Source organism: Larus michahellis, chromosome 7 (assembly GCF_964199755.1).
Source record: "Larus michahellis chromosome 7, bLarMic1.1, whole genome shotgun sequence".
Classification (NCBI taxonomy): domain Eukaryota; kingdom Metazoa; phylum Chordata; class Aves; order Charadriiformes; family Laridae; genus Larus; species Larus michahellis.
The window spans coordinates 7,873,887-7,890,964 of record NC_133902.1 but is presented as its reverse complement, the minus strand read 5'-3'; the positions used below and the strand labels follow the sequence as shown (position 1 = coordinate 7,890,964).

The following is a 17,078-nucleotide window of genomic DNA, read 5'->3' as shown; positions in this document are numbered from 1 at the left end:
ACTCATTAGCTGGGGGTTCACTGCCTCTCTTTAACCCCTGAATGGCTGTCATCCCTCCCTGGAGCTGCTGAGAGCGGGGAGAAGGGACCTGCTCGCGCCTGTTGCGGAGGGTGGGAAGCGGGTGGCCGCGCTCCCATCCCAGGCGTCTTCACGCACTGGGGTTGGACTTGCGACTGGGGAGCGGGAGAGCAGCGAAGGCTGGCAGATATTGAATAATTTGACATAAATCTGTTCATTATCAATTCTCCAGTGCTATTGCTGAAATGTTGATTAGCCCCCGTGTTTTATTAAAATGTCACTCAGGGTTTGTGCTATCGCAAACCAGTGAATGGTGCGGAGCAGAGGGCGAGGAAGGGAAGGATGGCCCTTCTCCTGCCCAAGAGCAGATGCCACGCTGAGGAGGTGCGCAAGGAGAGCGGTGGCTGCCTAGAAATGTAGGAGCAATTCATATGGTAAGGCTCAGGCTGGAGTTAAAAATATGGAGATTCAATTTTACTTTATTTATTTATTACAATTAGAGTAGAGCATTTAGGAATGGAATAAAAAGTAACTTTGTCCTGTAGATTCTGAGCGTGTAATGTCTCAGATGCATGGTGTAATGTACGCAAAAATTTGGTGGAATATGAATGAAAGGAATGGCAAAATGGCTCCAGCGAGAGCGAGGTTGGATATTACATTTTCACATTTCTCCTATCAGGTATTTATCTCATAGTAAAAGGGAAGCATCTCTTCATCGCCTGGTATATGTTGTAATAGCGTGAATATCTTCGGCTGATCCTATGAAATAGTTGCCCGTGTGCTGACATGCATCTTTGATTTTATTTGGAATTAGATGCCCATTTTGCATTTGCCTGTATACACTGTACAAGGTGCGGGGCCGGGGGGGGAAGCATACAGCATTTTGGGAAGTGGGAGGCACCCAGGTAGTCTGTGCTGCCGGCTTCTGACTTGCTTCGCACTTTAGTTGGGTAAAGAATGTGCCAAACTTTTAATTCCCAAATAATGAGTGAAGACTCAAGCATTGAACCCACAAACTCCCCTTTAGCACAGCAATTCCTCCTGCAAATAAACGTGCTGGGGGCGGGGGGAGCAGAACGGAACCCGCAGGTCCCTCTCGGCCCCAGCTGTGCCACTGCAGACAGCCTGGCTTCTTGAGTGGCTGAAAACTTCCATCCTGTGACCTGTCTCGTTCCAAGCTTTAGCTTGGAAAGGTGGATTGCAGCTCTAAAGTCTAGTAATTCTTTTTTTCTGGGGGGGGAGGTTGTTTGTTCGGTGTTGTAATTAATCAGCGTGCTGGTTGTTTTCTTGAGCAACAACTAAGAAAAATGCTGCTGTTGCGATTCCATCTCTCATGAAGTCTTGGACAAATGCAGTGAGTGGTTTTAACTTTGTCTTTTTAGGCAATTCTGATTCCCAGTAACTGCTTCTATATGCAAGTGCTGCTGCATTTAAATTGTTGTTAATTCACAATCATGAGTCTAAAAGAGCGAGTACTGCTTTCTGTCAGCTCCCTCATGACAATTGGCATCTTGAATATCCTCCCAGGAGGGCTGTAGATGTTTTCCCCAAAACAGGAATTTTTTGGAATTACATACCTGCCTTGCCCGTTTGCTCTGATGCCAGGGTGAGACCTCAGGAGCAAAGAGTTGGAAAGGACAAGGGTGGAACATCACGCGGTGCAGTTGTACAAGGATATTTCAAGCCCGTGTCATGAGCATGTGTGACCTTCGCTGCTATTTCATATTGCACCTTTATAACATAAATCCTACTGAATATTTAGTGAAGCAATTACAAGCAGTCTCATTTAAAGAAACACGCGACAATCCAAAAACGCCTGTCTCTCCAGGGACGTGAGTGGCTCTGGGTGACCTTCCTTCTCCCCTCTGGAGCGGCTCCTTCCAGCTGGGGTGGGAGACGCGTTGCCTGGGCAGCCCGGACACGGTTGGCATTCTTGCTGTCTTTGCTGAATTTTTATCTGGCAAGAGCTTTGTTAAAGGCAGAGGATGAGAAGGTGAGATTCAAGTAGGAGGATTGTTGTTGCAGGTGTGGAAATTAGGCAGAACATTCATAACCAGGGTTAAAATGGACATTTAATGATGTCATTGGATGCAGAGTAACTGCTGTACTTCTCCAGAGTTCATTTTCTAAGGACCCTTCCAACACATGCTGTGGTGGGATTTAACTGCTCTGCTGAAAAGAGTGGCCACAAGCAGATGCCAAGATAAATTTAACTTAATGCGGGCTTTTTGGTGTTACCTGAGTGGAAAAAAAAAAATCCCCCAATTTGCCTGTAGTAATTGTAACATTAAGATAATCGGTCGTTATTAGTGCTCCTTTGTAGTCTGGTAAGATAGGACTATTTATGTTGTAAAAGTCGTCTTTGAGAATCAGAGCTGTGGGGTCATTTGCCAGGGTCAAACGTGTGGGAGCAACTAAGGTCTGGATGGTGGCACCAGAGGAAGGGTGGCCTGGATGGCCTCTGGTCTCTGTGGTGGTGGGTCATGGGCACGTCCTCGACCTCCCGCTCAGAGGAGGTGGCTTGTTGCTGTGGCCGGGGAACAAAGCAACTGTGTCTTTGTCCCCTAGCAGGAGCCACCACTGTCCCTGCTGTGATGGGCTGGAGCCTGGGCTGAAGCTTTGCCCGACTCTCAGTGTGCGGCGTCTGAGAGTGAGCGTGGAGACCATCGCCGCAAATCAGCAGGGTCAGAGGCCTCGATGCTGGGCTTTGCCCAGGTCTTTGAGTGCATGTTTGAGGAAGAGGCAAGAAAATGGACAAGTAAATGCTTGGCTGTGCTGTGGCTGTGTGCTGAGGGTGAGGGAGAAAATCCCACATTTTAGCAGCTTAGAAACCATAAACCATCAAATTGATTCAGAAGCTGCCTGGCTTTCTGCAATCAGAGGGAACCTACAATAACATTTCTTGAAGTCATTTTGTCTAACCTGTTAAACTGGTCATATTTAAAAAAAGCACTTTGCTACTAAATGTTATGGGAAGACGTGATTCATGGTCCTGCTGAGCCATTTCCGTCTGGCAGGAACTTTATTAAAGGCAGCCCTGCCACCACAGCCGGCAGCAGCCACTGCAGGACACTGCGCTGGGGACGCTCCCTCTGCCATGGGAGGGACGCTCGGGGACGCCGCTTCCTTCACAGGAGACGTTTTGTTTAACAGGGCACAAATCAAAACAGTTTAGATGTTGCTTTCCCTGCCATGATGCTTCCCCTTAACTTTTGGAGAGGAGTATAAATTGATATTCGGTATCAGAGCGCTTTACGGGAGAGGCCTCTGCCTGGATTTATGGCGGCAGCTTTTCCATTTGTCTGTGCAGGGAGGGTGACTGCTCTGAAGCCTTCCTCCATGGTGACGGGCTGTACTGCACGCCCGCACGTCCCTGCTGTAGCGGCGCTTCCCCGCGGGGTGGGCAAAGGGCTTGGTTTGGCAAGCGTAGATCTTGGCATTTACTCTTCTGGGTCCTGCTAGCCCCCACTAATCAATAGAGAAACAAAAAAATAGAGAAGCAGGTCTGGGGGCCTGTTCCGGGCTGTAGCACAGGGAAGAAAGCATTTGTCACCCCAAAAGCCAGGCTGTGGCAGCTGGTGTCACCCCACGGCAGAGATGGACACAGGGCAGGGGGTGGACAATGGGGGACAGAGGCAGGCGCAAGCTCCCAGCTTCCTCCAGGAAGCATTTGGGGACATTTTGGGTGAAATACTTTTTACATGTGGTTTTAAATTAGTTTTTGTAGGTTTTGAGTGGAGGGTTTGAGCAAGGACACATCTCTTGTCTGTTGTTGATGAGGAATTTTTGCAGGGCGAAGGGCGTTTTCCAAGACCCTGATCACTGCTCTTTCGACCTCAGAAGAGACGCTCTAATTTGGTACCCCCGATGTTGTTGCTTCCCCAGGGCGTTTTTTCAAGTCGTTTAAGCTGAGGGCGTCTGATCCCCCAGTTTTGCTGGGGATCAAAAAAAGAATAAGGAAAAGACCATAGAATGGAGACGTCGTGGTACATTTACCACTGCGGGTAGGCTTTGAAGGTGTTGAGAGCCGAATTAAGACATTTACCGGCCTCTTCCGATCATGCCAATGGCTGTGATCATACCGGCACTATATATAGATACAAGCATACTTGGAGACCGCAGAGCAAACTGCAATCCAAGATAAATGTGACATTTTATGGCACTTAGAGTGCTGCCTTAGAAAGTGTCCTGTGCTGCCTGCCAAGTTAGGAAGGTCACACATGTTCTTTCTTCCTTTAAATTGTCGTCTTGTCTTACCTGCATGCCCCACCTGCATGCCAAAACCCTCCACGCTTGGTGTTTGCATTGTAATGTGGCCATTTCCGAGTGCTGCTTCTTTTGTTTCTCTATTGATTAGTAGCCGATCCATACCTAGAGGTCTATAATGTTCCTATGATTTAAACTTTAACAGTTTCATTAACTGTCAAGTACCTTTAGAGCAAAGGAATCCCATATTTTATCTCCTCTCTCCTTACCAGTCTAAGATTTGTGGAAGGAGACTTCTTTTTCCGAGAAATAAATAAATAAAGCCCCAGCTTTCTGAAAAACCCTGAGGCCTCAAGATCTGACTAGGAAAGAAAGAAAACCATTCCAAGATATTTAATTGTACAGGGGGCTTACAGGATTGATCGAGAGCTTAGCTTTTTACAATAGTCCAGTGAATAAGAAATGCTCCTGACAAACGATCGATGATGGGATAATCACTCTTTATCCCCCCTCCTCATTGTTACCTTCTTTCTTCCAGGAGAACAGGGTTCAGAAGTCAAAAATCTTTATAGACGCTGCTTTTAAATTAAGCAGAAAATAGACATTGACATATTTGTTAATCTCACCTAAATCATTACTGGGCCTGGCTGGTTTGACTGTACACGGCGAGTGTGGCAGATCGGCCAGAATACATGAGCGTTACTGCCTTAAGTGCATGCGTTGCCATTTAAAACACAGAGGTGTAGGAGCCTGGGAATTTAACATGGATAAATATAGATAATTTTTTATTCTGAAGGTTATAAGAGTAGCTTCTCTTAATTAAAACCTTCTTACTAGCATTGGAAAGGTTAGGTAACATTTATATTGGTAGGCTCATAAAAACATTCCTTCCCTAGACAGAGCCATGGTATGGCTGGCCCGTGGCTTGGGTGCTCAAGGAAAGAGTAGAAGCATCGTGCAAATGCAGTGATGCTTTTCCTGAGACACCCTCAGCTTCCAGCAGTCCTGTGGTTTAGAGGCTTCTCGAGAGCAGGTTTGTATCGTCATCTTTGTGCTTAGAAGCCCGTGATGGACTTTACTTGCGTGAATTTGATGGCTTTCTGTGAGCCGCTTTGTACTTTAGGGACTTGGGGCCTCCTGTGGCAGTGAGTCTACCATTTGATTGTGCACTGTGTGAGTGTTCCCTCTTGTTGGGGTTTTTGTAGAGCTGCTGCCTGCTAATTTCATCTGGTTTTGTTGGAAGGTACTTGGATTGCTCTGGCTTCCTGCTGTTTCCAGACTGGACCGTGGCCATGGAGCTGCTGAGAACCCCCATGGCTCAGCTGTCCTCCTGCCTCTCCCCAGCCATTGCCTTCCATGTCACCCAGCCTGGCAGTGTGGCAGTTTAACAATAGGTGTTGATGTAATGGTAGATGTTGTGTTTAATCCCATTGACGTTCCTTCACAAATGATAAAGATTAGAACCAAGGAAAGCTTGGTGGTGGTCACACACCACAAAATGCAGTCATGACACTCAGGCTACAAGGAAAGGAGCATTGTCCTCCAGCTGGATCACGGTGCCGGCTTTCATTCCGGGTTCTCCAGTTGACTTCTTGTGCTACTGGGCAGGACACCTCTTTGTTGTAGGTCTCAGCTCCCCTCTGCACACTGAAGAGCAATCGTGCTTGCATGTCTCCCGGGCGCATGGGCGGTTATATTAACATTTGAATGGGAGGTGCCCTAGGACAGTTGAATGTTACAGCCCACCAGGGCTTGGAGCAAGACTCCTCCATGACCCGGCTTCAGATTGCCAGCGACCTCGGCTTTAACAGGGGAGGCGGGATGGGAGGCAGCTGTCTCTGAGGCCCTGAACTTGCAACCAGAGCTTCTGGTGTGGGTGGGAGGTTAAAAAACGGCACAATTCAGCAGAGTATCCAGTACCATATAATTTGGCTCAGATTGCAATCTTTGCTTAAATTGAACTAAGATTGGCTCTAAATACTCTGCCTCTGCATAAGGGCCTCTTGCACGTGTGTCGGTGAGGCCATGTAGGAGAAGCATTGACCTGCTTCTGGACCAACTTTGACCTGGTGTAAATTACTACAGGTTCAGGGGAGGGTTGCGCTTACGATTACGCTCCCTGTGGCCTGTTACAGGGGGAAGAGGGGATTTATATTCTCAGTTTGATGAAGGAGCAGCTCGGGGAAGGAGTTCTGCTGCAGGGAGCGGCAGGACCTGCCACGTGCCTCCGCAGCACCATGTATTTCCCCTTGCCTGGCTTAGTCCGGGTCAGGCAATTCCAAAATTAATCAGAAACTGTTTAATGCGTGTTTTTGTTTTAATCAAAGTCAATTTTATCTGAGCCGAATGCTTTAAAATAAATTAAAAATTATGAACTCCACAGGACATTATCTTCCTGACACAGTTTTATTCTTGTCCATCCGTGATTGGGACTCATGTGTGCCGATCGCTGTTAAACTGAATGTGAGCGGTTTTGGCATCTCTAGCATAACTTGTATGTTTTCCTTAATGAGGCAGTGGCTCTAACAGCTGCTGGCAGGAACCAGCCTGCAGGAGAACTTGAAATTGTCTAGGTGGTTTTACATTGTCCATGTTTCTTGCTAAATGAACTGCGTGTTGGGACATTACTCTTTTTTAGGAGTAAGTCCAGTAAATGTCACTTAATTGATGGCTCAGCTCATTGGCATTTAAATGGAATAGAGTTTCCATGGTGAAAACTCCTTTGAAGATCTTGCCTGAATATTGGTGGCAGGAAATCTGGGCTGGAACACTTAGATTTGAGGCAAGGCTCTGCTTGGCGTTGCTGGGAGCTGGTGGTCTGGTGTTTGCCCTGGCCCAAGTCTGGGTTTCACCTGTATGCAGGAACAGAAGAAACCTCCATTCTCCCTCTGGGCTGTCCAGAGCTGCCTTTCCTCTGAGCACCCATCGCTTTGCCCTGCCAAAGGTCTCTGACGCATGGCTGTGCCTGGTTGCAGGTACCCCCGAGCTGAGCCCCGCCGACCGAAAGGAGCTGGAGACCAAGCTAAAGGAGCGGGAGGAATTCCTGATCCCCATTTACCACCAGGTAGCCATGCAGTTTGCGGACTTGCATGACACACCCGGCCGGATGCAGGAGAAGGGTGCCATAACCGTGAGTATCGGCGAGCTTTCCCTGGGGACATCCTTGTGGGGGGTTTGGCACGTGTGGGAAATGACAGTCTGCAGTCGGGGAGGCTGCTGCTGGAGGCCGCCTGCGGGCCTGCAGATAAACCTCTGTCCCAATGACTCTTGCCACAGGAGCAAACCCTCTCCACCCACCAGCTGTTTTCTGGCCCCAGAACACAAGCACATGGTGTTTTCTAGCACCTTTACCTGATCCATGCCCATTTGAGACCCCATGTTTTCTGGGCTTCACTGGTGGACCCTTAGCCACCACATCAAACCCCCCCAAGTGCACGTTGCAGTGTGCCTGGCAGAAGGGGAAGGCAGGGAAGTGGGAAGGCAGGGAAGCCTGTACCCGTGGGGACCCTCAGCGGTGGGGAGGGCTGCCGTCGCATCAGGGTTGGAACCCTGGCCGATGGGATTCTCCTGGTTCCCTCTCCCCTTGGATGTGAGTGTCTCAGGCTGTGCTGCTCCTCTGCAGAGCTTTTTGCAGGAGGGAGCAGACTTCTGGGTGACAAAGGAGGCTGGATGTAGCTTCTGGTGACTTAATGGTACAACAGGGTGGAAGTCTGCAAAGCTCAGATGTGGGAGTCTTTGTATTTCTCTGGTGCAAGTGGTATAACTAGGTATATAATGGGTGCAAGCTTTTTTTTGCCATTGGGAATAAGGCGTATATATTTCTCCAGGTAGATCTTGTCCCTCACTCATTTCTCCTTCTCCACATATGTCTTGCTCAGGACATTCTAGACTGGAAAACTTCCCGTACCTTCTTCTACTGGAGATTAAGACGTCTTCTTCTAGAAGATGTGGTCAAAAAGAAGATCCATGATGCCAATCCTGAGCTGACTGACGGGCAGATCCAGGCTATGCTGAGACGCTGGTTTGTGGAAGTTGAAGGGACAGTGAAGGTAAATGAAAACACAGTTTGACCAAGGCCATAGTTTTTCCTAGGCTTGAGCTCAGTGAAGTTCTCCCGGGTGGAGTTTGGTCTCTGTTTTTTAATCGGAATGTCCAAAAAACATTTTAGATGATGAAAGAGAACTTCTGAGGAATGTTCCGGGCCATGAGTTGTTTTATGGGAATGCTTTTTATAGCAGGCCAGAAAATCAAAATAGTTTTTTTTCCCAAGCCTGTAGCACCATTGATATGAAAATCTGAGCACCTTACAAAGATGAAGAGCGCGCTCAGCAGAGCGAGGCAGGGCAGGGTGTGGGAGGAAGGCTGCGCAGAGGTGCTGCTGTCTGGCAGAACTGGCAGCAGGAGTCCCAGGAGTCGCAACACATGCTCTATCCACCAGCCCTGAGTATCTCCCTCTCCTCGTTTCTGTGCACAGCGTGCCTAAAATAGCGCCGCGGAGCTGCTCATGTTTACAGAGGCTGTTACGGAGGAGCAGTCCTCGCTGGGCACACCGGTCCCTGCCACCCTTGGGATCCTCTGTGATGTGAAAGCAGGATTTTTATTTTATTTTCAATTATGCTTTCTTACTGAATAATACCCTCAATCCTGCTCTATCCCACTGACAGTGAAAAGGGTGTGGGGATGCAGTGCTTGTATCCAGATGTTTCGTGGGGCACATGTACAGCCAACCTACCTCATCCGCCCATCCTGCTGCTTGTGGCGCAGACCATGGCCACGCTGTTCCCCCCCTTCCCCTGGGCTGCCCTCGCCTGCCTTCCCTCTCCCCGGGCCATGAGCTCAGAGGCGGTGGGGACAGCTCGTGTGTGCCTGGCAGTCCGTCACCGTTGCTGTGTCCCAGCCAGGGCAGCCCCTGCCATTCTCCTGCCAGGCGTCCCCCGGGAGGCACCGGGCTTTAACGCTGCCTGAGGCGGGGGCACGCACCGGCTGTAAAAGCCAACTGCCAGGGCCTGAGGCAGGGGGGGGTCGCTTGGCACCGTCCGCAGCCCTCGTCTGATAGCTGCGGTGAGGATTTCTTTTTTTTAATTGCGCGCCAACTCGGAAGCTGGCAATCTCCGAAGAGCAATCTCTGGAGCTGCTCTCAGGTTGTTTTTGTCACAGTCCTCCAATCTGAGTCTTTTATTTATTTATTTCATTTCATTTCATTTTATTTTATTCTGTTCTATTTTTAAAGTCACAAACACTCAGGGGTTCCAGAGAAGCGGGGCGGGGGGAAGCGTTCTCTGGAGGGCAGCAGGCTTTCCAAGGTAGTGTCTGAGCGTCTTTAAAAGCGGGCATCTCGTTAGCTAATACATTACACCAATCAAGGAGAGTTATCTTAAGCCACAATTAATCTGCTCCCTGGCATATGTTGATAGGAAAGCATCATGCTGTTTCTTAATTAAAAGCAAACGGATTAAAAATGATTAATAAGAGTATTAAATATTCTCCTAAACTAAAAGCTTTGGGATTCTTGGGTAAATCTAGCTTTACGCAGGTCTGCAACCGTAAGGCAGCTTCTTGGGGTGGTTTTTTTTTTCCCTTCCCTGAAATCTTCCTAAGTGCCCTACTTTGTATGCAGGGAGCATTTCTGGCATGTCTAGGGGCAGAAGCGGGGAGCAAAACCTAACGAGTTTGAAATAATAATAAGAAAAAACAATGAAATAAGCAAAATCTTGAGGTTGAAATGACATCGCTGTTTTAAGACAATCACACACCTAATGTTAAAGAAAAAAAAAAAATCCTGGTTTCTTATTCAAGCGTGTCAGGCAGGAGGGGGGCTGCGTCCCCACGGTGCCGGCTGTCGCCCGTGGGTGCAGCAGCACCTTCGGCAGCTTGTGAGAGTCTCGGGAAGAGCGAGACAATTCTTTGGACTTTGAAAACTGGTAATGAAATATATAAATAAAGGAGGAGCGGTGAGGAGGCTGATGATGCGAGTGCCACCTTTGCGCTCCTCTCTGCTGCTGGCAAGGACGGCAGGGGGGAAAACCAGCCTTGGGAAAGCTGGGACGGTGCCAGCGGCTGTGGAGCGCAGGGATTGCTCTGCTGGGAGAGGCTGGAGGAGCCCGGGGCGTGCGATGAGTCCTGGTACGGGAGGGATTCTGCTGGCCTCCCTGCTGCTGCTCCAGGGGCTCTGCAAACACGCTCCCCCCTGCTGAGGCTTCAGTTTTGGGTGCAAACATCCATCACAGGCTTCTGCTGGGCTCTGCGCCCACGCCGGGAGGGTGCCCGCTCTGCCAGCCCCACGGCCACCGATGGCCGTACTGCAGCGAGCTCATTGTCATTCTGACTTTGACTTCTCAGTGATAACAGAGAAGGATAGTGCACCTTTAAATGACGAGCTTTGTGTTTAATTACCCAAATAAAATGACATAAATATGAATGAGTGCTAATGGCGGTACTTGCTTTTCCGGAAACCATTAACAAAACGATTCTTAAATGATTTGTAAAGAAAATGAGAGGAGAAGAGAGGAGCGAGAAGGCTATTAGGCGTCTAACACACTCCTGAATTATTATGTAGTCAACTACCTAGCAAATATCAGGTGAAATGATCTTGCAAAAGAAAAAAAGGGGGTTGTTGCCAAGATTTTTCAGGGATGTGGACACCCCGACCTCCTCTGCTGTGCACACGCCGGCTGAAGGTGCTGTTGGGTTTCTGTCTGGATGAGGGATTCCGTGAATCCCATGGTTGCTGGGGGACACTGACACCGGGTCAGTCTTTCGGTGACAAGGACTTCTGGGTTCCATGACAGTTTAGCACTGGGAGAAGCCCCAGATCAGCTGCATCTCTGCGCGCCCTCCCCTCTGGGCGTCCCCCTCATATTTGGGCATCAGATCACAGAAGGAAACTGGGATTCTCCCTGGGGCCAATGCTGCCGGTCTGGTGGCCGCTGCTGGCAGCACTGTTGCCTCCGTGGTTCCCTTTAGTCCCAGTTACAGAAGGAAATGCAAAAGAAATATATCACCTTTTGACTTTTGCCAATCGTTAGTTGTGTTTATAAAAGCTGTACACCCTGGGAAAACCACGAAGGGCTCCAGCCAAATGTTTTACCCATTGCTGCCAAAAACTGCGAGTTAAATTTCGGGGACGGTGTGCGGGGAGCACCGGGACATCAGATAACAGGTGTGGTTTGTTCGCAGGCGTACTTGTGGGACAGTAATAAGGACCTGGTGGAGTGGCTGGAAAAACAGCTGACGGAAGAAGAAGGTGTTCGCTCCGTTGTGGATGAAAACATCAAATACATCTCGAGGGACTACATCCTCAAACAGATACGCAGGTAAGGCAACGATGCACGCTCTGCCCCTGCCGAACGGGGATTTTGCAAAGTTCGGCCTCTGATTGTGGCCATGCGTGCTTCCTCAGCTGAGGGAAGTGGATCCGTCAGCTCCACAGGCATTTCACGTTCATTGGCCTTTTTCTGTGGCAAGCGCAGAAGGAGCATTTGGAAATGCGGTTTCCTTTGGAAATGCAAATACAGGGGCAAATGTGGAGCTACGGTGAGACAGGGATTTGTACAAAGTCTGCATCTCCTGTTCCTCCCGCGCAGGCTGTGGGGCAGGCGCCTTGACCAAAAGCACAACCCAGCAGCATCTGATCCAGCGGTGTCCAAACCTCCCTGCCCGTGCGCGCCCTTCCCTCGGACAGGAGCCGTGAAGGGCCGGGGCAGAGAAGTTTCACCATTAATGTGTCTTTTCTCTGTTTGAGGCAGATAATGCAAAATTATTTTAGAGGGCCGCATACTGCGTGAAGCAGGGAGAGAAAGCAACTCTCTGGGCTCCTGCTATCAAAGCGGTGTGTTGACCACACTGCGCCAGAATATCCTTACGGATGATTTCCCTTTGTTTTCCTCTAGCCCCAGACTGCCCAGGCAAGCCTGTCTAGTTTCTTCTGTGCTCAATGTCATAAAATGCCCAGTTCCCTTCGATTGCTGTTCAGAACTACACCAAATAACCCCCCAGAATACTAAAACACCGGTGGAGTATCTGTTCCTCCTGCTTGTAAGAGTTACTGTGCGCATTTGCACGGACATTCATGCAGCGGAGCCAGTGAAGCCTCATGAGCTTTGCTGGACTTGAACAGATCTAATTTGGATAATTTTTTATGTCTTGAACTGGAGAATCTCTTACAGCAGCTTTGCCTCTGAGGGAGCCGGGGAGGGCACCGAACCGTGGAGTGAAGCTCCTCTGGTTTCCATGTCCCGTGTCTGACTCCGTGGAGTGTCTCGTCCCGTCATTTCCACCACTTTCTCCATCCGTGCTACAGCAGACGGGGCTCTGCCCCATCAGGGAGGGGGAGATGTGGGTGCTGTCAGCAGCCTTTGAAGGTGCTGCTGGTGGGACCAGGGCACGCTCCAGAGCTCCTGGCCTCCCCATGTCCCCCCTGGGCCCCCATGCTCCAGCCTCTCGGGATTTCAGCCTCTGGGCTGGTTGCCACCAGCAAATTGGGTGGCACGAGGGCCTCCAAGCGAGCGCAGCTCTTGCGCTGCTCACAGTCAGCTCCCGCGGGTGCCTGCCTGTCCGATCCTTCCTACAGACCCCAGATTTCCAGTCCCCCCCACCCCGGGTCTGATGGGGAGCTGTCGGACGTGCTCTGGTGCAAATGCTGGGGCTGTTGTCACTTAACTCTCGCCTCTTTCCAGCCTGGTCCAGGCCAATCCGGAGGTTGCCATGGATTCGATAGTGCACATGACCCAGCATATATCACCCACCCAGCGAGCAGAGATCGTGCGGATCCTCTCCACAATGGACTCGCCTTCTTCAACGTAAGAGCATCGATTTCCCACACTCCCCCTTGCCCGGTACAGTGGAGGAAAAAAAAAAAAAACCAACGAAGCTCAGAATTGCCCTTTGTCTGCTCGACTGCGACCACTGTACCGAGACGGGGAGGCTCAGGGAAACGCTGGAAGAGTGACATTTTTATTTTTTCAAATCAGACTGACCAGAGGAAGTGTGTTCTTTGGCCAGAGACATGAGGAAAATGTATAAACACAAGCGCCTGCGGAATTGAGTTACAGCTGTCTAACTGTACCTTATTTATTTAACAAAGCGTGACTGGACCAATGCATCAGTTCGCTGTTCGGCTGCCACCCGAAAAAGCTACGGCCAGGCAATGAAGGGTGCTCCGGTACCGTGAGGTCTTGGCATAGCAAAGCAGGGGCTCGTTTAAATTCATGCCCCTGCGCCCCTGCCTGCTTCTCTTTTCACACCCCGCCGGGTAGCGGCAGCTTTGTGCTGACAAGTGCCAATGTCACCCCCCACGAGAGCGCTGCTGCAGCCGAGGACGGTTCTGCCTCCCCGGAGCGGGTGGGAGCCCACCGTCCTCCCTCCTGGGGGCGAGCGGAGCCCACCGCCCTCTTGTCTCCATCAGCCAGTCGTGATTTGTATTTCAAACGTCTTGTCTTGTTACTCGGTAGTAGAGAAGCAGCGTTGAAGGCTGTTTGTGGGCAGGCCGTGCCCGGGCAGCCTGCGGGGAAGGCTCCTGGGCCTCCCCGGAATGCGAAGGGCAGGATTTTGGAGGTTAAATCCCCACTCGCTTTGCCTTTGTGCCCAATTCCTTTAGAACAGGTTAGTAAATTCTGTGAAAGGCCCTTCTAGGAGAAGGTGAAAGAGGAGACCAAAATGCAGCTGCTCAGCCGTTTCTGTTCTTCCTTCCCTGCTTATTTTGATGGATAACGGGCAGCCCCACTGGCACACGTACTTCATGGGAGCGGGTGGCTGAAGCAGATAGAACCTGCCAGAGGAAGGGAGGGGAAGGGACAGAGTCAAAAACACAGCTGGGGTTAGGACCACGAAGGGAAATCTCAGCTCTACCACATCTGAGCAAAGTTTTTCTCCATCGCTCACCTCTGCCCCGGCGCAGGCTCGAGCGGAGCCGCCTGTTTGTCTGGCCCTGGGAGAAGGGACCGCTGTTATTCACGTGGGAAGACGGAAATAAAAGTTATTTTTGCTTATCCCCTTCCTTAGCGCCAGCTGGCTTTTTCACTTTTTCTCCTGTTCCGGTGGTGGCTCTCGCAGCCGCTGAGGAGGGATTCTCTGGGGCGGGTGTCTGGCCGGTGAGTGCGGCGCCGGCGCGGAGCTGCAGCAGCAGCGCAGGTCACCATGGGCTCACCCCGGCCCCGGCCCTGGGCTTATTTCTATATTTCTTTATTTTCGTGGGCCTCCTGACCGTGTTAAAAGACCAGACAAGCTGGAACTCTAGAGAGAAGCGTGGTCAGCCCCTAGATACTGTTACAGAACTTGGTCTAAATAGTACTGGAGAGCTTACACCAATGAGTGTCTTAAAAGTATTTCAGATTTCACAGTTCCTCTTTCAGTTTAGCATGAATCAGAAGGGATGTTTTTATGAGAGAATTAATGAATGATGATGCCAGTGCCTCACACCTGTACGGTTTCCTTCTGAAGTGCAACGCAGCCCGTCTGCGCCTGCGGTGCCACAGCTCCTGTAAAATCCCGGTGCAGCCCCGGGGGGGGTCACCGCTCGGCTCCCCGGGGACGAGCGGCGGCCATGCCATCCAAAGGACTAGCTTTTTTTCAATCGTTAAGAACCCTAATTTGATTTAAGAGACTTTTTTTTTTCCCACTAGAGCCCCCTGAACAACCCCCAAAGATGCTTTTACTTATGCCAATGTGGGCTGCAGCAGGACAGACGGAGAATGTCGCAGCCAGGCAGGACCTTGGGGGGATCACAGCGCGGGGACTCGCTGGGCTCCTGCCCTGTCACCGGGATTTCCTACGAGGTAGTGCCACAGGTCGGTCCCTTATCCGGGACATCTGCGGGTGTTCTGGGCAGTGTCCCAGCGCGCACGCTTCCGTTCCTTCTGCCTGGGGTGGGAGCTGTCGCTGCCGAAGTCTCTCCTCTGCCGGGCAAGGGCAGAGCCCTCCGTGTCGGTGTTACGGGCACGGGGCCGGGCTCCACTTCATCTGGGGGAGAAGTAGCTCCAAAAAACCCCAGCCATGAGCTAACACCGGAGCTGGTCTGAACTCAAAGTCCAGCACGAGCCCTGGGGAGGTCCAGACCTGCAGAAGCGCCGTGGCAGCGTCACCGGCCCACGTCCCGGCCGTTCTTCCCAGTGCCGCGGTGCCGGTGCCGGGGCGGTCACCCAGCGGGGCGGGGGTGGCGAGGATACCACCCTCGGTACGTACGGTTCTCGCTGGTGCTGAAGTATTTCACTTACCTCAATTTCTTTTAATAAAAAGAATGAATTACATCGCTGTTGCCAGGAGTGGAAATCTGTCATCCCTTGTCCCGCGTCCCTCGGGGAGCTCGGCTTCTCCCCGAGGCAAGAGCAGGAGTTCCGCGCGGCACCGCTCCGGTGGCTGCCGGGAGGATGGAGCCTTGGCTGGGCTGTGCCCTGGGCTGCTGGGCCTCCTCCCAAAGCCAGCCTCTCGCCAGGCCCTGCTGCTGCTCTCGTTCTGCCCCGGGTCGGGCTCTGCAGGTGTTCGAAATAACCCTCCTGAGCGGGGCAAAGCCCGTCCCGACACTGCGGCTGGCGGAGAAAAGCAGCGCTCACAAACCGGGCACAAGTTTTTTACCTTTCTCCACGCTCCGTCATGGCTGCGTCGCGTCCCCGGCAGCGGGAGGAGCAGCGGGTGCAGAAGGAGCAGCTCCTCGTCCCCCCGCGGGCTCCGGTCTCTGCCCAACGCGCCAAGCGCAGCTCCCAGCCTGCAGCCGCCGTCCCAGCGAGGCACGGGGGGGTTTCTTGTCTCCTGTAACACGACAGTGGCCAAACCAAGCAGAAAGGAAACCCCCAGCCCCAGCGGTTGCCGCTGAGTGTGGTGGGAGACGTTCCACGAAGCCTGTCCCTGGCAGGAGGCCGCAGCGGGGGATGGCGGCAGCGGGAGAAGCTGGAAACGGACCCCCAGGACCTTTGGCCGAGGGCTGTCCCCTGGTGACACGGGGGCTCGGCACAACCCGGTGCCTCCCAGGTGTTCCCCGCATGAGCGGTGAGTGGCAGAGGGACGTGTCAAACGGGAGCACTTCGGCAAAGCCGGTTATTTCGGTTATTTCTCACACATTTCTCAAACCGGAATCCTGAGAGTTAAAAACATAAATCACCTTAACAAACAGAATATAACTGGGGGGGGGGATGAGAGGCCGGACCCTACTGAACTCCAGAAACACATTTAAAACTCTTTAGCCTAAAATATCTACATATTAAAACGCCAAGAAAAGAAGTACCAAAGCTGTAAGCTCTCAAAAGCCCAAGATCAAAGTGCCATCATCTTTTAATGTAAACCTTTTGTTGCATCAACAGTCTTAAGAGGGATGAGAGACATCAAAATAAAAACTGAGACAAACTGTGGCTTTGTAGCTGTTTTTTTGTTTTAGTCTCTTCTCTCAATTTGGGCCATGAAATAGGTCAGCTCCATTACTGATCAGCCTTCCCACAAATATTTAAAACAAATTGAATTGCACACCCAATACCCATCACAATTACGCCAGGCACAATAACTAAATTAGCAATTCAACAAAATAATTGGAAATGCGATTCTCTCTATTCCACAGCCTCCCTCAGGGGTTTGGCCGATCTATGGGGGGAAAACTCTGCTTTACTAATTCTGCAGCTAATTAGAGACACACTTGTAAATGAAGTTGTTTGTCTGAAAGTTGAAATTCTTTGCTATTGTGGGGCTGGGGAGGGCGGGGGGGGATTAACACAACCCCTCTGTCCCCCCATCGCACCCGTCATTCCCCAATACACCGGCTCGTCGCTGTGCAATGGTTTGCAAAGGTGCAGTGCCCAGTTGTGGAGGTACTAATTAGCCGCTGTATCATGAATTAATAAAGAATTAATATTCTGGTTGGGGGGGGGGGGGGA

At 51.0% G+C, this 17,078-nt stretch overlaps 1 protein-coding gene across 1 annotated transcript in view; it reads left to right on the top strand.

The window, feature by feature from the left end:
* ACACA (acetyl-CoA carboxylase alpha) overlaps nt 1–14,210 on the top strand; it is a 132,338-nt gene extending 118,128 nt beyond the window's left edge. Inside the window, 4 exon segments of the mRNA XM_074596010.1 lie at nt 7,200–7,354; nt 8,103–8,273; nt 11,401–11,537; nt 12,900–14,210. Coding sequence (XP_074452111.1) covers nt 7,200–7,354; nt 8,103–8,273; nt 11,401–11,537; nt 12,900–13,026 — 590 coding nt within the window. The 3' untranslated portion in view covers nt 13,027–14,210.
* Nucleotides 14,211–17,078: the final 2,868 nt, after the last annotated feature.